The 21,839-nt window shown below is 47.0% G+C and overlaps 1 protein-coding gene across 2 annotated transcripts in view; it reads right to left on the minus strand.

Annotated features, from left to right (window-relative positions):
• LOC135264130 (roundabout homolog 1-like) overlaps positions 1-21,402 on the minus strand; it is a 141,554-nt gene extending 120,152 nt beyond the window's left edge. The window contains exons 1-2 of one of the 2 annotated variants that reach the window (XM_064352819.1): positions 21,213-21,402; positions 9,888-10,027 (exon numbers count right to left, since the gene is read on the minus strand). In XM_064352819.1, coding sequence (XP_064208889.1) covers positions 9,888-10,027; positions 21,213-21,247 — 175 coding nt within the window. In that variant the 5' untranslated portion in view covers positions 21,248-21,402. Of the gene's footprint in view, positions 1-9,887; positions 10,028-20,895 lie in introns of both variants that reach the window. The other variant, XM_064352820.1, reaches the window with a different exon arrangement.
• Between the last annotated feature and the right edge of the window lie 437 nt (positions 21,403-21,839).

Genomic DNA, 21,839 nt, shown 5'->3' on the forward strand with positions numbered 1-21,839 from the left:
AATCACACAAATGCACACATGTTGATCCTGAGCTGACATACTGCCTGTGAGTTCAAGATGGAATCTGACAATGATCTCCTCTAGGACCAGCAAAGGGAGCCCCCTGCTGGCTCTAACCAGGAGCTACAAGCTGACTGCCTGTAACAGCCATGCGAATAAAGGCTAAATAAAGATTGACTAAAGTATACTTATGTTCTCAGACTAGCCTTGGATTTATAAGACTATAATAAAACTTAATCTGGAGATTCAGAATCTCAAACTCTAGTCCTGGATTGCTGAAGGACTTCGCAGATTCTTGTGTTTTTTTTTTTTTTTCAATTAGCCCTGGGAAACAAGGTGAGTGGACACTTTATTGACTTAAAGTAAGCACTACAGTGTTAAAACACTCCAAAAAGCAGTAGGGTCCAATTGGTTCCTTTTTAAGGTCTCTGGCCGCAATGTGACCAGAAGAAGAAGTTCTCTAAGACACCACCAGAGGGGGCTGCAGCCTCAAATTGCAGTTGGCAGTTTGAGCTGAGTAGCATTGCAGCTTTGGTGCTCCTGAGACAGCTGCATTTCTGTGGGACTAATTACCATGTTCTTCAACAAAAACACTGTGTTCTTTTCTGACTGGTGAAGCTGGTCACACAGGAACACTGTGTGTGTGTGTGTGTGTGTGTCCGTGTCTGAGTATGTGTGTGTGTGTGTGTGTGTGTGTGTGTATGTGTGTTTAATCTCTACCCTTTCAGAGCACTGTAACAGAGCCAGGACCAGCTCTCATTTTCACAAAGTCTGTCATGGCTACACGCTTTCCACAGTCCATCATAGCCACACCCCTCCCACCGCCTGGCATAGTTATGCCCCTCCCACAGCCTGGCATAGTTATGCCCCTCCCACTTTCACTCCAGAAAGAGAGGCCCTATGTGTTCCACTCAGGCCTGACACCTTTATTACACATTTATTAAATCTGTATTACATGTCATAATGTTATCATGTTATTACGCTTATTATATGTTTATTGACTGTCAGTTGTACATTACTTTTTCTGCTCCCACGGTGAAAAGCACCCGAGCCCTGGTCTGAGGGCGGAGTTGGAGTGGAGCCATGCAGACAGATGGAGGTCAGGTGTGCACACAGGTAGAGCGGCACACCTGTTTGGGCAGGTAGAGCGCACAGGAGCAACAGGTAGAGCAGAGGAGGGACAGGTAGAAACATAGAACCAAGCAGGAAAGTAAAGTGAAAAAAGAGACAGGTAGAGTGGATTAGATACAAGTAGAGAGGATTACAGGTACAGTGAAGCAGATACAAGTAGAGTGGATTAGATACAGGTAGAGAGGATTACAGGTAGAGTGGATTAGATACAGGTAGAGTGTCAGTAAACCACTTTGGCAGCTGCAATCAGCCCCCACCCCCCCCCACCCCCACAGAGCCCCCCTCCAGAGCTCTATGCAAATTCACTCTTAAATTTAAAATTTCTAATCCCTTTAATCAGAAACAGGGGAATAACACCAGCTGTTGCAAATTCCCTGTAAATTACACGTCCTTTAGAATTTCACACACATTCTCTAGCTGTCGTCTGTGGCACGGACCAGACAGGGCTGTACTTAAAAAAGCGTGTGGGTAAGGGGGGGCATGGGATATTTACAAATCAGTCTGATGAGTTTTATTTTCATTAAGGGGGGGTGTGCACAGTGCCATGATAACAGGGGATGATGGGTAACACAGAGAGTACAGATGGTGACTCTCTCCTGACGGTCCCGGTACACGCACAGAGAAGAGAGAGGGGAAAATAATGCGGAACCCATCAGTGATCAGCCACAGCATCCCATTCCGAGGGGAGGGCTTTCCCACCCCCACATCCCCCCCTAAAGCCCTCTGGGAAATGTAGGAAAGCTGTTCACAAATTGCCCGACATGGGAAGCCTCCCCTGTTGGCACGTGTTCAACCCTTTTACACGGGTTGGACTGCAAAGTAACCAACAGCGCGTGCAGCTGGGGTTCGTCTAACACACACAAGCACACGCACACACATACACAAGCACACGCACAAATACACACACACACAGGGAGAGAAGGGGGAAGAGAAAAAAGAATGGAGAGAGAGTGAAAGAGGGACGCTCGGAGACAGAGAAAGAGGGAGGGAGAGAGAGAGAGGTACAAACAGAGTGTGAGAGACAGACAGAGAAATGGACAGACAGAAAGAGAGAGAGAGAGTGAGAGTGTGTGCGCACAGTTGCCCAAACTAGCTGATCATTCAGAGCCTGTCTAAGAGGTGCTCAAGAGCTGAAGAGATGACAGTTAATCTCATAAAAGACATTTCAGCAATGAAAGGTAGAGTCTGGCTCCATCTCTCTCTCTCAGGTACTCAATCTCTCTTTCGCTCTTCCTCTCCCCCTCCCTCGCTTGGGTACCGCCTCAGACCTCTGTGTGTGTGTGCATGTGTGTGTCTGTGTGTGTGCGTAAGTGTGTGTGTGCATGAGTGTACGCGTACCCATGTGTGTTTGTATGTGCGCGCAAGTGAACATGTGCGCATTTGCGCGTGTGTGTGCAAAACAGTGTAAAGCAGCCTCATCTGTTTGCGTTACTCCCTTCACTGTCTTCTCTCTGGAATTTTCTGGCCACATGCTCATCCTTGGAGAAGGTAAGCCTATATCCATATTTGAAGGCCAAGTTATCTGAACTCGTCAACCTTAGATCTATTTTCCGTCACTCAAACACTCTTAATCCAGAGCGCTGTCAACACCCTGAGAGCGAAGGCACAGATGGGCGCAAGCGCGCGCACACACACCCAGACGCGTGGACACACGCGCACATCTCCTTTCGCGCATTGAATCTGACGCGTCCGGCATTTCAGCACCAAAGACAGCTCCGCGGCTTGATCACGGCGCCGTGGCTTTGCGGCTTCCGCTTCCCGTGGAGTGCAGGGGACGTCATTACTCCAAAACCCCGTATGAGTTACGCTATGTTGGCCTTTTAGATCGTTGGTAGGCATCACGAGTTGTCCGCATTTGTATTAGCGATGATCTCGGAATTCAATAAATGTGCGCTACCTGTCTCATTAGGTGTACAATTGCGAAAATCCATCTTTTTTATCGACGGGCAACATTTTTATATTGAGCCACGCGGTTGCTCAAGTGAGAATCTAATTCAGTCGGATGACATTAACCGACTCATTTTACTGAAGACGGAGTAACGGTCGAGCAGGCAACGCGAGGAACAAGGCCGTGTTTCAGAAAACTATGTCCCAGAGGCAGCCCGCTCGCGCAGTCGCGCTCATCCGTTTTAGTTACACTATTCAATGCCTCCAAGCAATTCCCCTCAACAGAAACGCTCGCGAAATGTTATACGGGAAATCGTTACTTCAAATAATGCTTCGGCACAACCCCTCGGGCCAAGAAAACGTACAAATGAATCGATTTTCAAAACATCTGAAAAACATCAAGAGGGGAAAAAAGTACTTTAAAAATATGCTTCGCTTGAATTGAACAAAAAAATGCCCGTGATTATGCTTAAAGACACAAGGACAGTATTGTAATTTTTCCCGCTATTACACACAAATGCGGGCGCTCTCTCTCTTTCTCTCTATTCCCCGTGCAACCAGAAATAAAATGCCGACCTTCGTCGAGGCCGTCCCCGCACATTAACACTGATAAAAGTTAACAAATCACCAGGAGGCGGCTCAACCATCTATCACAGCCGAATTTAGAAGGCGACTGCCCGCAGGCACTTCTGTCATTGGGACGCCGCGCCACTCCTCCCTTCCTTCACCTCTGCGCTCGTGCATCGAAAACACGGTTCCCGGCGGAGGCTCTCCGCACCTTAGCAACGCGGGCGTGTCTTCAAAAGCTTCAGGCTTCTCTTTTAACGAGGGGTATGCGTGCGCACACGGAGTTCATCAGTTCGCACTTCCGAAAAACTCTTTCATCGGTACTTTTTAATACCTGGTTTTAGGTCTCCTGCTCGATAATTATTCCCGCAGAGAAAAATAGCCAAACGGACGAGGGTACGCCAGGTAACAGATCAAAAATGAACGCACCACGCCGACCCGATCAAGAAGAAAACTAATCAGAGATGTTTCACACGCCTGCTGAATCCGTGCTGGGACTGGACTAATTGGCGGTTTCAGTCAGCGGCTTACACAAACCGGCACCCCGCGTGCTCATTTCTCCAGCTTGTTAGTGGCATTGTGTCCGCGCCCTGGGCAATTGTACAAATTCCTAATTTCTGTGGATTTTTTTTTTTAATTAATTTTTGTGTGTGCCTGAATGGTGAATTGTTTTCCCGCACACAACACGAGAATAATGAACTGGACACACAGCTACGTCGCCCATCGCTCAGATTCGCCCGGCTGTGACGCCATTCGCCGCACGCGCTGTTTTCTTATTTAATGCGTTTTAGTCTCGAAAATGCAATGAAAAATAACTTGCGCGGGGAATAGAACAATTGCATCCGTCCAATTAAAACGCGCGTAGCTATCTGCGGGGGCTACACTGTTCTTCGAGCGCAAATGTTGCAGTCTCAGATCTCAGGAACGGTAGTGCCGTCCCGTTCTCAGACGGCGCCCCAACGGTAAATCACAAATCCCTTTCCAAAGTCATTATACCACCACCTAATCCCTTTGAGTACATATGATCTGTTGTGCTTTCATTAACAAAAAATGGCGGGGGGGGGGGGACATCAATAAATCAATCAGCCTCCGTTGATTCCTTGCTTTGTAGACTACAGGCTCTTTAAATCTCCACGGATTTGGATTCTGTTGACCAGACACAAATGCAATTTGTGGTCCGCATTTAAGAGTGGATGATGACAAATGTTACCCGCAATAGAAATGAAAGACCTCACTTTCACTATACATCAGACAACCTACAGAACTGCCTTAAGAATTAAAACACTTGTCACTACCAGCCATCGCAGCACATTAATACTGCAAAGCATCGTAACGATCCCCATAAATTATGCAGTACGTTTTTACAAAACGGCCTCAAAGCAACAGTATTCGGAAACAATCTCTGAAAATGACGGACAGACTTCTCAGAGCCCACTGAGCTTTACTCCCCAGGTCACTCACAGCCTGCGATGGCAGACGTGTGGATGCACTGCAGACCATACGGACAGGTCTGGGGTCACATACAGGTGTTTACGAGCTGGTTTAAACAGCGTCTGTGTGCCATTTAAGTGAATAAAAGGACAAATGAGCATTTCTCACATGGGGATGCCAGCTCAATGCTGCATTAACCCATCGCCAGGCTGAGCTGACAGAGTTTTTACCCACAACTCCTCAGCATCTGAGCCACAGAGCAAGACAGGAACAGAATCATTCTGCCTCTCTCGCTCTCCCGCTCTCTCAATTCCCTCACTCTCTCTCTCCCACCCTGCCCACTTCCGTCGCCACCTGCTGCTCCCCACCACCACCAACACTCGACCCCTCCCATCATCAACACCCTGAGCCGACCAGAGGAGGATGGGTTTCCCCCTTGAGCCTGGTTCCTTCCCATCTGCCACACTCTAACTCTCCCTCACGCTGTTGATCTCTCTTTCTCTATTTCTCAGATCCTGAGGCATTTTCACCCTATCGCCTCTTTCCTGTTTTTCTCACCTAGCACAATTCTCAGTACTACTCTCACTGCAATCTTGTTCTCTCTCCTCCATACCACACTCCATTTCTTACTTCCTTACTTCCTGTAGTTTTCTGTCTCTTCCTCACTCACTTCCTTCCTCGGTGCTCGGAAAATATATTTGCATGACTTATCAATAGATGTGTCATGCAATATTATGTAATTCTGATCTTTGCAATATATTATTTTTTTTTCCATCATATATTTTAATATATTAAAACCCTCTACACACAAAACCTTAAAGATACAACAAGCTTTAACTGTTTAAACACATAATTTCTCTCTCTCACTCTCAATCTCTCATTCTTTTTCAGTTTTTCTGCTCTCCCTCTTTCATTCTCTCTAACCAAACAGTTTGTCTTCTGTAAAAGGAGAGAACGTGAGGTGACTTTGATGAGTCTCGCTCCCTGCGTCACCCGCGGTGATGAATGTATAATACCCAACCCCCCCTCGCATGTGTGTGTGCGGGTGCGCGCGCACGTGTGTGTGTGTGCGTGTGTGTGTGTGTGTTTATGTGTGTGTGTGCACGCGCGTGTGTTTATGTGTGTGTGTGGGCCCGCATGTGTGTGTGTGCGTGTTTATGTGTGTGTTTATGCACGCGTGTGTGTGTGTGTGTTTATGTGTGTGTGCATGCATGCGTGCGCGTGCCTGTCTGTGTGTGTGTGTGTGTGTGCGCGCGTGTGTTTATGTGTGTGTGCATGCATGCATGCCTGTCTGTGTGTGTGTGTGTGTGTGCGTGTGTGTGTGTCTGTGTGTGCATTGGGGAGGAAGCGGTGACATGAACAGTGTCTCATATCTTCTGTAATGATCTGTGTGTTTTTTGGGGGGGAAATCATAACTTTAGCTCTCATCTCTCTCTGAGTTTTCTCTTTTTCACTCTCCCTCTGTTCTCATCTCTTTCCTGTGTCTTTATCGCTCGTGTCCCATCAGTCTCCCTCTCTAATTGGTTTTATTGGCATAACCACACATCAGTGCGGTATTACCAAAGCCATAAAAGCACACCGTTCACAAAGACTGCAGAATAACAATAATCAACAGCAAAAACCAAACGAACAATAATTATGCAGATAATGGGATGCTTTGAGCTGTAATAATAACAGGCTGGGGTGGGGGGGGGGGGGTTAAATAAAATTAAACAGTAATAAAGAACAGTAACCATACGGACTGCAAGTCCACACTCTTGTAGGGACAGTGACGATGGAGTTGTCTGTTCACCGTCTCTCAGGATTCAATGCCTATCCTCGATTGTGATTGGCCCTTACATCAGTTTACACATGTAATTAAATTTAACTCAAAAACAATGGGGGGGGGGGTGATTAGAGGTGGATTGGGACTGGGGGGGTTATTCTCAGTCTCAGGCAGGTGACTGTTCTGTTCTACCTGGGGACTTCACACACAAGATCCCAGGACGTATTACAGGGTCTGTACAGCCCATTTAAAAGCTCTTAAATACCGAACGCACAGCAATTATCAGAACTATAACTCCCATAAGAGACAGCCTACACTAGAGGTCAATGCCTCCATATTGAGTGAGTCAGCAAGTTAAGATGTGAGGGGGTTGGGGGAGTCGGTGGAGGGGTTGGCGGGGGTGGCAGGGGGTGGGGCATGCTGACTACATGGACTCATTCTTCTCTTTTATCCTCTCTGTCATTCTCCTGCCCCCCCCCCCCCCCCCACAAGGTGACTGGATGACTGGAACACAGGTTGACTGATGGCAACAGCCAATCAGATGGAGGAAACGTGCCGAAGCCAAGATCAGAGTGGGGCAGGGGGCACAGAGCGATTCCACCCCCCCCCCCCCACATGCAGGTCCACACACACACACACACGCACACACAGGCACACACACACACACACACACACACACATACAAACGCACACACAGGCACGCACACACACACACACATACAAACGCACACACATACATACACACTCACACACAAAACACACACCCACACACACACACACACAGACATTGGCACAGGATATTGATAGAATGATTCTGCCATTCACCCCCCTTATATAAACACACACACAAACAGATAAATGCCGGATCCACTTCAGTGCTACAAACAAAATGATCAAAACAAACCATGTAAACGGTTTTTTACTCTCCCGTGAAATCTAGTGCCAGCTACTCGCATGTTGTCAGACAAGACAGAGAGAAGCGTGTGAATCAAGTCTTCCACGGTGTGAAGCTGTGTGGAATTACAATCAGGCACGGTGTGGCCGCCCGTCCTCGGGGGTCCTTCAGCCGGCAGTGTGCTGTTCAGACACAGCAAGAGACCACAGATTCTATAAAAACACCAGATACTCAGCTCCTGCATTGCGTCTGTCCTCTCAGCTCTACAGTATGGACCATCCATCGCCACACGCCCGTACTTGGCCACACCCCTTAGAGAACTTGTTAGAAGATGTGTAAATTCAGAATGTTCACGCTTCAACAGTCGGTTTGAAGAACTCTCAATGCTTTGAATAAGGAGTTCAGCATCTGTGGAGGATAAAGAATCTGTGCTGCGACCATAGAGAATTCCTTTAGAATTCTTTCAAAAGGTTCTGACAGAGGAATGCATGATCACCTGCACACACCAAAGCACAGGTAAGAGCAGGATGTACTCCGAAGGAAGCTCGCAAAAGTGCTCTTCAAAAAAAATAAAAATAAATTCTCATGAACAAAAAAAAAATATATATATATATCTTATTTTTCAATTTTCCAGCATGACCTTATGGATTTGTGACATTGAGTTTGGAACCAACTTTATTAGTTGGTTGAGTTAAGATACATTGACAGGTGACACAGCTGAGTGAATTTTCAAATTGATTTTTTTTTTAAAGATAAAAATGGGACTGCAAGCTGTTTTCTGGAGATAAGAGAGATCAAACCAGGGATCTGATAAAGACTTTTTCAAAATTGAGAAGATGAAAATAAAACAAGCTTTTCTTCAGAAAGGCCACAGGATATCTGTGCATTTCAGAGCAAGGCCTGAATTCAACCAACAACGGTCCTTAATTTTTACTCATAATTAAATGTAATTGCTAGTTTTTTGTCTACTTAGTTTGGTGAGCTTGGTGATCACCAGAATTAACGTTGGCTAAATGGGGAGTGAAGACAAAATGCTTTGGTTGCATTTAGTTGTAATCCAAATTAACCCTTTAAAGTTCAAGATCACAAATATGTGACTAGAATGTTGTTAACCGAACGTTCTAAAGGCCAGTTAGGCGATGCAAGATCGTTGCCACCGGCGATTATCATTTTCAGTTCATACCAGAGCAACCGATGATTAGTCATCATCATTGTTCACATTGCTGAGACTTCAATTGTATTGAACTTCGACCTCATCGCTAGCTCGGTTGTCATGACGATATTATCACAGAACATTTTCACCTCCTGTAATTACCTTCGGCGAAGCGTGAAGCCATCAGCTAGCCTCACCTTAAAAGAAACACAAGGGAAGACCGCACATTTGTGGAGGTTTGAGAAGCACAATCACAGTGTATCCGTGCCTGTGGTGCTGCCGACCGGGCAAACTGCAAAGATGGGGGGAAGTTCTGCCACGATGGGGGGAGCAGTGGAGGTCAGGATATCCCATGATGCATCAGGAAGCACAGAGGGAAAGCACCAAACGCCCCAAGGTACCGTCCCCCTCGTGAGTGCATTACTGCGGTTCATTATTTCCCTGGCTTGCTACGCGAGCCAAAGAGAATTAGATTCCCACTCAGCCCGAGACGCTTCCTTCAGCTCTGAACGGACCGCCGGACGACTCCGGACAGCTTGGCGTTTGGAGGTGAGCCCGTGCGACACTTCATTCCGTCCGCTTCGTTCCCCGTTACAACTGAGACCGAGCTCGCGGGAGAACAACATCGAGACTTTTTCAAAAAAAAAAAAAAAAAAACCTCTGAAGAGAGGTTATGGATGTGGGCTGTGATGAAGGAGCGAGGAGGGGCCTCGTTCTTCAGCGCTAGGGAGCTCTTCATCAGCGTCGTAAACCCGTCCGCGCCGCGGGCGGGATTTAGGGCCGCTTCCCCCGCAAGAAAGTATTTCTCAGGACGCACAACTTCACAACAAAATCACACCAACGCAGCGCTTTCACACAGTGCTATGCAGCCTAAAAAATGTCCTGTATATTTACAAAATTTTTGTTGCCCTAAAATCGGGGGTACTGTGTATTAAAAGGTGAAACGCTACACCCCCCCAAAGTCAGACGCCAGCTGTCATTCACTTGCTGCTCAACAGGAGGACGAGGAGGGCAAACGGACGGACGGACGGACGGACGGACGGACGCTCAGCTCTTACCCTGATTGAGGGCTTCTTCCAGCAGCTCTGAGCTGACGGCGATGATGATGACGATGATGATGAAGGGGGCGACATTCGACCACGTGACCCGCATGGCGATCACAGTCCTGGCATCACGCTCTGCGCGGGTCCTGCTCAGCCTGAGACAGACAGACAGACAGACAGACAGACAGACAGACAGACAGGTCAGCATGTTAAAAATATCCAACCCTGGAGTAAGTGAGCAGCTTTCACAGTAAAACTGAGGACCATGGATTACAGTGAGGAGAGAACTTGTGAGGATGTTTATGTGAGAGTTTCACCCTGTTTCTCTGAGATCCAATACACACACACACACACACATTCACACACACAGACAGACAGACACACACACACACACACACACACACACACACACGGAACTGAGCCTCCTCAGTCACAGCACAGTTGAATTTTCCAGCTCCTCATATGATAGATGGTTTTAGAGCAGTAATGAGGATGAGGGAGGATAGCTCGGCTGAGCAGAGCGCCCCCTGCTGGCCTGGCAGGGACAGTGTCTGTCTGTGGGCTGGAAGCCACCAGACCAGCCATCTGTGGAACAACCTGTTCATCCCCCTGTTAGAACACTTTAATTAGAGCCCAGAATCCTCTCCCTCAGGCTCTCTGCCTCTCTCTCTCTTTCACTCTCCCTCACTCACTGTCTCTCTCTCTCTACTGTCTTTCCCTATTTCTCTCTTTCTTTCACTCTCCCTCACTCGCTCTGCCTCTCTCTCTTTACCATCTTTCTCTCTCTCTCTTTCTCAGCCTTTTTCCCTGTCTGCCTCTCCCTCTCTCTCTGACCCTCCCTCTCTCCCTCCATCTCTCTGTCCCACTCTCTCTCTCTCTCCTTCAGTCCCCATCTATTCACATCCCTCTATACCTCTCCTAACCATGGCACGTTCTCCCTCTCCCTCTTTCCCTACCCACTCCCTTCCTTCTCTCCTGCAGCAGACGGGCATAAGGCTGGCGCAGCCAATCAGCATTCTGTCCCTCTGCCAGGCTTCCACGCAGAGCACCGCCCCCGTACTACACCCCTCACAACGTGTAACCTGCTATAATAACACTCTCCATCAACAGGTGCGCTGCACAAACCAGACCAGCTCCAGAGCGTAGCAACGGTGCAGGTGAAATAAATTCATCACAAACTACCGGCCCAAATTCTAGTCATTTATTCAGACCGGACATTTATATTGTCTGGTCACGACAACAGACCGGACCTCTACAAATAATCTGAAAACATTCAGAACCAAAACTGGCATCTGGCAGCCCTAACACCAGCCCCTGAAAGAGAATTTACTCAGACATTGTGCTTATTAGTCAGACGCCGGTGGACACAGGGGAGTAAAACGTGCAGCACACTGTCTGCACTGTAAACAGAGATCTCCACAGTGGGAACACCTGTTTACAGCACCACCTGCAAGCGAAGCATCCTTTCACAGTCACCGTTAGCAGGCCGCTAAACAGAAACGGTGGTCATGACGATGATGACAGAGCCTGACTTCCCACAATCCATCTGACTCAGTGAGAATGGCAGCCAGAGGTGTAAAGTCCAGGGGGTCCAAAAAGTAAACATCCTGCCGTGTGTTTCTTCCACCTGTGAACTCAGCCAGCTGAGTTCACTAATTAGTTCTACCTCCGGGCTTAAGAATTCAGCAAATTAGCAAATCTAGGTGGCTGGAAAAAAATACTGGGGAGGACTTTTTACTTTCTGCACCTGGATTTGCCACCTCATGTAAAGTTAAGAAAAACAGCCAAGTAAACGACTTAACTATCCAAAAGCATTCAGCGCTGCTGTTTTGGGTCAGTAGCACGGAGTGCTTTGAGAGAAAAGCACTTCACCCAAATCAGTTACGTTCTCCGGACGGCATTAAATGACCTGTTAACATGGTCAAGGACAGGGAGAGAGAAGCAGTGAGAAGCAGACCCACAGCTAGCACTCGAGTACTAATATTAATATTTAATGAATGGGTTCGAAGATCGCTTATTCATCCACCTATTAATTTGATGACTAGTTTTTACGACCAACACACTGATATTCTTTCCTCTGGGTGACAGCCCTTCTGCACAAGCCCATAAATTATATGATATTTTATGCAGTTATTCAAGGCCATGAAAACTCAATTAAATATTAAGATAAACAATTAGCAAGTCTCTCCCCGCTCCTTTCCCTTCACCCGGCAGAGTTGTGTGACCTTTCTCAAACGCGGTTGTTATTTATACAGCTCTCACGTCGGTGACTCTGATTCAAATGCAATCTGGGCTGCCATCGCCCGATCCCGGAAGCATCTCATTGGCTGTCCTCACCCGTCCGCCTGAACCCCAGAGTGCCGAACGCATTCAAAAGAGACTGTTTAATCACTGCGTCCGCTGCCGTTAGCACTGATGCTACATAGCCCACTGCCTCACTGCGTATGCTACAGCTAGCGCTGCCGCTACATACTGCAGCCCACTATGGAGACAGTCAATAAAATGCATTGCTCTAAAATTTGTTGAACATTATATTTTCCACACACACACACAGCAATATATTGTAGTTTAAAGTCATGGGAAAAGCCAGCCTAGTCATCAAGGTGCAAGGACGGTCGAGAGCTCTGGAGTTGTGACCAAAGTCAAAAACTCAGGTCATAACGCTACAGCAGAGTACTTCACAGGCCAGAATGGATTACAGATAAATCTGCTCCATTGGCTGCTGATCGAAAGGAAATCACACAAAAAATCAGCAGGAGCTGCAGCTGTCGAGGTCTAGGGTTTGATACCCGGGATATACAGCATCTTAAATAAAGGGCTTGGGGGGAAGGGGGTTAGGGTGCCTGGGGAAATCCTACATTTGGAGTCTCACAGTACCCACCTTCAACAGCCATCCCTCCTTTATCCTTAACCTCTCCATCTCCTTTTCATCTCTCATTCTCCGGGCCCAAAACTAGTTTCACGAGGAAGAAGGAAGGGCAGAGAACTGTTCCCTTTTAGCTGCATTTTTTTTATGTGTCAGTTTCATGTGGCTCTTTGCTGAAGGGACAGGAGTTCTGCAGTGAAGCGGACTGACTGACTGGGATATAAAAGAGTAATAAAACAAGGACAAACCGGCCCTGCAGGACAACACACCTCCCGCCAGAGCTGTGCGCTTTCCTTCTGCAGCACGGGGGGTGCGAGAGAGAAAGATGAGGAGAGAAAGAAAAAGAGAGACAGGGGTGAGACTGAATTGTGAAAAATGGGGAGATGAAAAAGATACAGGAAAGAGATGAGTAAGAGGGGGAGACGCCTTGTCCCTCTCAGTGCTGTGAGTGATGTCACTTCCTGTTAAATAAAGCCAACAGAAAGTGGCAGTACAGATTAAATGGCTCAGGCCTGTGGGGGGGGGCTTTACTCCTCCCTAACTTCATCAGTGTAAGAAGGTCCACAGCCGCTGATGTAAACACAGCTGAGCTGTCCATCTACCTATCCCAGGGAAGCCCGGGTTCGACCAAATCTTCATTTAGTATTCGCAGGCCCCCAGGCCTGGTCCAGGAGACACTTCCTGGAGAGGTGAGTTACCGCGGTGATCAACCGATTCAACCAATCAATTAAGAGCTGAGTGACACTGAGAACCAGCAGAGCCTGCAGCCCTCCAGGACCAGGGCCGAGGACTGCAGGAGACACTGCGGGTCTCCAGGGCAACGAGGGGAAGGTGGAGGGAAGGGGGGGGGGGGGTGCATTTTCACCAAGCATACATGTACAACACTGGCTCGTTCGTAGATTAGAGCAGATTAAAAGGCTGCATGAGGGGACACAAGAGCAGGGTTTGGCTCTCATTCATGCGCTTATGAAGAAATGTCGCTTAAAAAAAAAAATGTCAGCTGAGTAAATGTCAGGGGCTAATTAAGTAATTAAGGCCAGGAGCTGGCAATGAACACCCTGACACAGATACAAGCCCACGCTGCCCACCTCTGATGTACAGCCCTCAGCTGCTCGCTTTATCCAAATGTCAGATGGAACAAACACGGGGGGCCAATTAAAGTAATTAAGAGAAGAGGGCTGGCAAGACATTCCCCAAAAAAACAGGTCGGCCTCCACTGTGCCAACCCTCCATCCCCACACCCACCCTTCTACATCCTCAACCTCCATCTGAACCTCAACACACCTGAGTCCACCTGGACTGGACATCATTACACAGGCGATCAGTAAAACTTCAGCAGGCAACATCATCATCTGAGAAACAAAAAAAAAAATTATATATACAGACAACTGATTTATTAAAAATATGAATGTATGCATCGCCTATTCATATGCTGCATTTCATATGCAGTAAAGCATCTAATATTATTCATATATTCTTGAACACATGTCGTAAACTTGCTTTCCAATCATATTTCACCCTGGATGCAGGCATTTTTCCAGAATGCAGTGGCAGTAATTGAACAGTTTCTGATGTGGCGGAAGTTTGCGTAAAACGTGAATTTCCTTAAGATTTCTCATTGGTGCTGCTCCTGTTGCGAAAAACATTGTTTTCCAGCATCTCGTAAAAACTGGCCCACAGGTTTAGAACAAGCTTTCTGCGTGAGCGGTCTGAGCTGGCATTAATGCCCCCCCTACCCACCTACAGGGGACCTCAGGAGATTTGGGGGGGGGGGGGGGGGGCATAAACTGTCCGCGGTCGGGATCAATAGCAGGTCTGGCATTAGAGGACTTTATCGATCGCTTCGCTAATTGGTCCGCGCCGAAAGTTCTCTTCGGTCTTTAGTCCTAATGAGAGAGGGCACAGGACGGGCAGCCCAGCTTTTTTAAGCTGTGCTCCTGGGGGACCAGCGGGACCAGCGGCCTCATGGGGCTTCCAGAGAGCTCCACCGCCACCAGAGGAGAGAGAGAGATCCGCCATCTTTACCGCCACTGGACACGGGGAAAACGCGGAATTCCGTTCAGTTCAAAACACCAACTGAAGACAGAGATGTCACAAATGTGCTCAAACACGCACACACACACGCACACGCACACGCACACACGCACACGCACACTCTAACACACTAACACTATGGAAACAGTGAGAAAAACTCCTAGGCCACAAAATGACTTTTTCCCCCTGACTCTCAGAGCTGGAACACCCTGTTCTGTCTGAGAGTCGTCCTTCATTCTTTAATTTCCGTCTGGGTCCAAACAGACCCAGCGACCCGCTGCGTGCGCTGCAGAGGTGAGATCAGGCGCTCACCTGCCTGCAGCGCACCTGTGGGCTTAGGACCCAAAACCTCAGCACTACGGAAAACTACAGAGAGAAGAGAGACAAGCTCTTCCATCGGCCTGACAAATGCGGCACTGCTGGATGAGAGAGAGCAACACACTCACACAAACTGCAGAGCAAACCACTGCACCCCTTTACACTGACTGGCTACTCGGGAAATAATGCATTTCAAATGCGTGTTGCATAAGCAACACACACACACACACACACACACACAGAGGGGTGCTGACACATGGAGAAAACCACATTTATATTTAAAAATTCAGGTTATGATACTGGAATGGAAATACTTTTGTAGATATTGCCTAAGCTTACAGCAATCAAATGAAATATTGCAATGAATAACCTATAAATTATAATTAGCATGTTTTAGCCCAAAGCTGCCATTAGCAGAAGTGCCGCCAGCACTGTCTGGCTGACGTGTCCTCAAAAGAGCGGAAATCGCTATGGTTACGTGTAACCAACAATATCGCCCACACTAAGTGACTGACAGACAGAACAGGAAACCCTCACTCAAGTCTTACTAAAATCACAGCAGACTTAGTGTTAAATCAAATCTGAGGCTTTGTTTGCCTGTGCAAGGGACCCAAATATTCTTTTTCACCCCCCCGCATACTGGACATAACATCTTTTCTTGAATTCTAAAGCACATCTAAGTTTTTTTTGTTCTCGTCACTCCCTGCACACACACAAACGCAGACAAACGCACACACACACACAGCACACAAAAACAGCTAGCATAATACAAACAGTTATAATACAAATATCCTTATTTCACAACTTATGCTTTTTGAGATTTGGAATAAAACTGAAAAAATGAATTTACCTCACCAATATTTTTTTGGAAATAGAAAGCAAAAGGCAGAATATTTTTCGGGTGGTGGGATAAATTTATATTTGCTGAAGTCTCTCTCTCACACACACACACACACACAGAAATAAAAACTGAACACAGAATATTTATTTGGTAATTCTGGCTTTTGTCAGGTCCTCCGAGTTTTATTATATTTCCAGGAGTTTTCGAACCCACAGGCTCCAACACTTTTTATCTTCAGTAACTTTGGAAGGAGGGAAAGAGTTTGTGCCGTTGTAAAACTGCCTTCTTTAAAAATTAACAAGTCTTTACCATCCGTCATCTATATTCCCCTATATTAATATTGCATTTCCTCATACACTGAGACTGAAAATAAGGGTAAACAACATTAGGAAGTCCTGAAGCTGCAGGATGGCTCATTCTGTTAAAACACTGTTCTAGTGCATGGATGGGCCCCACTTCCTGTTATCAGTTCAGGCACTATCTACTGAGATCAAATGTTGTGGCAATGAATCATTAAAAATAATAATAAATATAAATATATATATAATAAATATGACTGGGAGCACTGAACTGTGGATAAAAGAGTAAAAAAGCAACTGTCCTCAGATTCCTCTCCTGGTCCTTTTACCCTCATTAAGAGAGAGCCATTTCCCTCTAAAAGCTGATTAATCCAGTAATAGCAGGTCAAGGCTTCTCAGAACCCTCTCTGCCCAGAGGAACCATTCAGGAGAAAGCTCGTTTCCCTGGGGAAATATATCACAGCCCCCACCACACCTCCACACTGAGTACCCACAAAATCACACACACTCCTCTGTCTTGCAGGAGCACAGGGTGAAGGGAGGACACACACACACATACACATACGCAGGTGCAAACACACCAGCCATACAAACACAAACACACACACACAGAGATCTGTTTGAATAATCTCCAAGCTCCGTTCTACACCTCCAGGGCCATCCCACAATGCTCTCTATCGTCTGCGTGAGCATCGTTACAGCCGTGTTACTGCCGTGGATCAGCACGACAGCCAGTGAACTGGGAGAGACAGGCAATCAGGCCCTGCAAACATTTGCTCCCACAGTGAAATATGCATGGGGGGGGTAAAAATCTCCACGGCGACCATGTCAGTCAATACTGTAATTAAATGAGTGGCCCTATAAAACAGCCGCTGCCTGAGTCAGATGCTTATACAGAATCACTATGCAGACCACTGACCCCTTATTCCACACAAAAAAAACATGATGAAATTGTGTTATGTCAACATCAATAATGCATATGCCCATTTTACAGAAATGCAATGCCGTTCCTGTTTGCAGGGATGCAAAGTTCATCCTGTTGCTTCTTTTCTTAACCTACTGGAGAAATAGAGAGAGGTGGTGGAGGAAAGGAATAGAGAGAGAGAAAGAAAGAGAAAGATAGATGTGAGAGAGTGAAGAGACAAAGAGAGGAGAGAGAGTGAAGAGAGAAGAGATGGAGAGAAAAAAGGCTGAGAGACAGATAGAGCAGAGAGAAATGTGTGAGAGTAAGTGGGAGAGACAGAGACAGACAGAGATGTTGGAGGAGAGGAGTAAGATGGGACTCTCTGCAGTGAACCCTCAATACCACAACTGATGTCATTTCCTCATTAAAAAACACACGGAAAGGAAGAACGCAATTTCACCTAAAAAACCTTTTCAACTCCTCATGCAGTGGGAGGGCTCGAGAGAGGCAGACGGACTGTCGGGTCAGAGCGAACAGGAGGAGAAACCCGGGAGTTCATCATCACACGCTGCCCAGAACGCCCCGCGGAATGCCAACAAGCGAAGCCTTTTCGAAGCGCCTCGCGCTCCGGCAAGCGCCCAAATCGCCGCAGCGGGCTTGCATCCGTCATACGTTCCGTAGAAGCGGCTATCCGTTCTCCAAACGGGACAGGGGAATCAAAGGCTGATTAAAACCAGCTTTACCGTCTCAACCCTGTGAGGTGTGAGGTCACAAACGCGCGATTGGAATGTTCTCAACGGCACATTCTAATGCTGATGTCACAATCACTGCTGGTGACTGAAAGCAACGGAGTTCTAGAACACTGAGAAAGAACATTCAAAGGGTTAACCTGATGGCAGACCTGAGCTCCAGAGACAGGGATGGACCACAGGGATGTGGGACAGGGATGTGCAGGGTGAGTACAGGGCAGTGGCAAAACAGCTGCTGTTCAAAACAAAAATATGCATACATGGTTGCACACACACACACACACACACAGGCGCACGCACAGAAAATACACTCCTGCATGCACGCCCACAGGCAACACACATGCAAGCACTCAAACATGTTTGAGCACACACACACACACATTCACAGATAAAGGCACACGCACAGACTCACACAGGTGCATGCGCATTGGCACACATGGACGTGCACATAATGGAACAGTGGAGATGCCGAAAAGAATAAAACAGACTCCTCGCAGCGGAAAGGCCAGCGTGCGCCGTCGGCGTCTAATTAACCGGCCGCACCTTTTGGGCCAGGCTGCGCGGCACAGGCGCGGAAATAACGCGGTCCGCGCATGCTCCGTGCGTGCAGGGTCACTGACAACCTCGTCCCTGCCCACCACCCAGCCCTGGGGACAAAGGGTTCCACGCGCCGGATGCGGGAAACGTGCGCTGTCCTTGCCCGCTAATGGGACAAAGTCTGTGCCTGCAGTTGATTCACACAGGTCGCCACAGAAATCGATAACGCTGCACCAGGCTCCAGAGACTGGCACGCGGCGTGCAGTGAGTTGTCTGGTAGTCATGCGTGTCGTTGTATGTGAGGGACTGCATCACCTGAAACTACCAGAACAAGGAGCGTCAATTCCCGGATCTGTTCATCTTAAAGGGTATCAATCTATCCATATTGCGCGTCAATCTATTTTTTCCCCATACGCAATGATCTCAATTTGTTGCGTAAATCATTAGAACTAGAACTCTGGCACGTGAGGTTTTGCCACAGGACGCAGTCTGAAACTTTCGCCAACCGGGCATCCCACGGCCCTCGCGCTCAAAGTAATCAGGCTGCTGCTGGTTCCAGATCAATCCGTTTGTCTTGGACGCGCGTGCTTATCGATCTAGCGTGAACGAGAGTTATTTTTCTTCGGCGAACAGCTCTACCACGCGAGAGCACGCAATGCTCTAAATTCGATCGTTTCATAAATTCATCACATATATGAGGACAGAGAGTGGTACTAGCCCATCGGTTCTAAGCGTTTCACCCTTTTCCTTTCTTTTTGGTCAGTATATTCAAACTACTGATATACTTAATATTTTTCAACAACATCACCGAGGAGGACACTACAGTCTGCAGTTTGTACAATGAAGAACAATGATCAGACAGTAGCTTGTGTGTGTGCGTGCGTGCGTGTAGGTATGTAGGCTATGTATGTGTGTATGTGTGTATGAGGATTGCGAGGGAAACCATTTTTAATTCACAACAAATGAAATATCGGCAGTGGGAAAGAATTACACATGTAGGCTATAGTCACTGGGATCCACTCAAGCATTTAGCCTAATCGAAACGTTTTGCATCCGCGATCAATCCTGCCCAAACAAGAAACAAAACAAAAAATCTAAAAATCATACATTTTTTATTGTGATAAATTAAGTGGGGAAAGTCTACCGGCTTTATTGCCACTCTGTTTCCGTGCCCTACAGCTAAAATCTCACGCTGTTTCTGAGCAGCAACGCGCAGCGGGGAGTCTCTGTTCAGTCTGGTGTTTCTGATAAATAACCGAAATAGAACACTGCAGGAGTGAAAAGCTCGAGACGGAGAATTCTCTCACTTTCCCCGAGGTTATAGACCATACGCAAGTAACAACGGACGTCAATAAAACAATTAAATTTAAGGCACGTTTTAAGTGTAAACGGGAGAAGAGATATATTGTACTACAGTGGATGCTGGACAATTAAATATAATTCACGTGTTTTAAATGATACGAAAGTCTAAGTGCAGTGTCTAACCTGGGAACCTTATGCAGAACCTTGATACTAGTTCGGGACAGGCTGTTCCACCGTGAGACACCATTCATCAATAATGCACACCGCAGCGGTCCCGCGCAGAGCTTCGACAGAAGCTGCAACCTGCACACGCGCGCACTGGCAGGCGTGCGCACACACACACCCAAACAAGCACGTGCGGCATGCGTATAACCCACAGGTAAATAACGACACTCACAGCTCAGCAAATGACCAGTTGAACTCGTCAGATATAAACATTTCTACGTACATAACGGGACTACTACCCAAATAGATATTTCCGTATAGGCCAAATGTGGATCACTGGCCAAAACGTAAACGCGCCCCTCTATCAGTGACGCGTGTCAAGGGCGTTATATTAATCGATGAGCATTTCTGAGGGCATGATTAAGTATTTTAAACTATACAGGTGAATCAGCGCCCGTTATTAACGATAACTTTCTCGGCTTACTGGAGGGTCGCATTTGCGGGACTTGTAAGGAATCGTTTTGACCCATCTGTGGTCAACACTCAGTTTCCCGTAAGAACGCAATTTGGATACAGCGGAACCTAATAAAGGCCATGTTTGTCTTTATGCACAATTGATATACAAAGCACGTCCACATTGAGGCAGCGTTTTATTTCTGACGTCTCAAACTTTTATTACATAGCGAAATCTGCTCTGTCATACGCTGTCTTCACGAGAAGAAAAAAACAGAACGCCAATGCAATTTGAAATACATCGCGTTGATAAAGCAAACAGTTTAATCACACGCTGATCAATTCAACAGGGTGTTTCAATCTGGATCTAGCCCACGATCGGGGTAAAACACGTTGCTTCACTTGTCAGGAAAGAAGTATCAGGCATATTCACTATCAAAACTTTGTCACCAAACAATCCTCAAACGTGGCGTATAGGCTATAGCGCCCCTGCAAACGCTGCACGAAAATTAAACCTCAAAGTACTTCAAAACACAGCGGAGAAATCTTACTCACTTTCCGAATTCCTCCCGAATTTATTTGCTTGTCAAACGGTTTTTCCGCATCAACCTTATTTAGGATGCCATTCGTTCCACGCTTCCAGTCGTAGAAACTTTCCCCGCGTGCAGCCTACAACGCCAGCCAAAAACCGGGAGCGGGGAAACATCGAATGTTTAGAAGGGAGGGGGGAAAAAAGATATAAACGGCTTTGGGTTTATGAATGGGTGGAGATATTCGCTCAGGTGTCTGATAAATCAAAGAGAAGAGAGTGTCCAAGGCGAACCAGGGTGCCAGGAGGAAAACAGATCGCTCTGTAGATATGACTCCCGAACCTGTAATCTGTGGTAGTATTAGTGCTGTAACGCATACAAATCACTTCACGCTCCTTCTCCTGCGGCGGCGGCCGGCCGGCCGGCTCCTCCCGGGTCCTAATGCTGCGCTACGGTCGGTTCTGCGTCAGAATGCGCTTCGACCAATTGACAATACCCGCATCTGTATTCCGACATGGAACCATCCATTCGAACCAGAAGAATCCACCACTGACAGCAAAGTACTAAAGAAAATCATATGGAACTAAGAATGGCGATGCCTGTTTAGAAAGGGCGTTATTCACACCAGTTGTATTGAAGATTTACTATCCATTTGGCTGGCCAATTGGATTGCAGCACTGTACAATGAAGTTCAGTGTAAAATTAACTTTCATAAGAGTGCATTTTACTGCAATTGAGTGCATTTTATCACTGACATAACACGTGCTGTAGTTAAATTAACACTGGACATTTTACTGCGTGCACACACTTACATGTATTTAAAACCTGTCATTAAACTTTCTGAATGGAAAAAGACACACACACACACACACACACAAACCATCAAGAGAAAACCATCTGGGTTTACAGTCTTCCACATACAGACAAACAGAACCGAGCAGTATCTCAGTTACTGTTCCCTCTGCGCAG

The sequence above is a fragment of the Anguilla rostrata genome, chromosome 9 (genome assembly GCF_018555375.3).
Source record: "Anguilla rostrata isolate EN2019 chromosome 9, ASM1855537v3, whole genome shotgun sequence".
Lineage (NCBI taxonomy): Eukaryota > Metazoa > Chordata > Actinopteri > Anguilliformes > Anguillidae > Anguilla > Anguilla rostrata.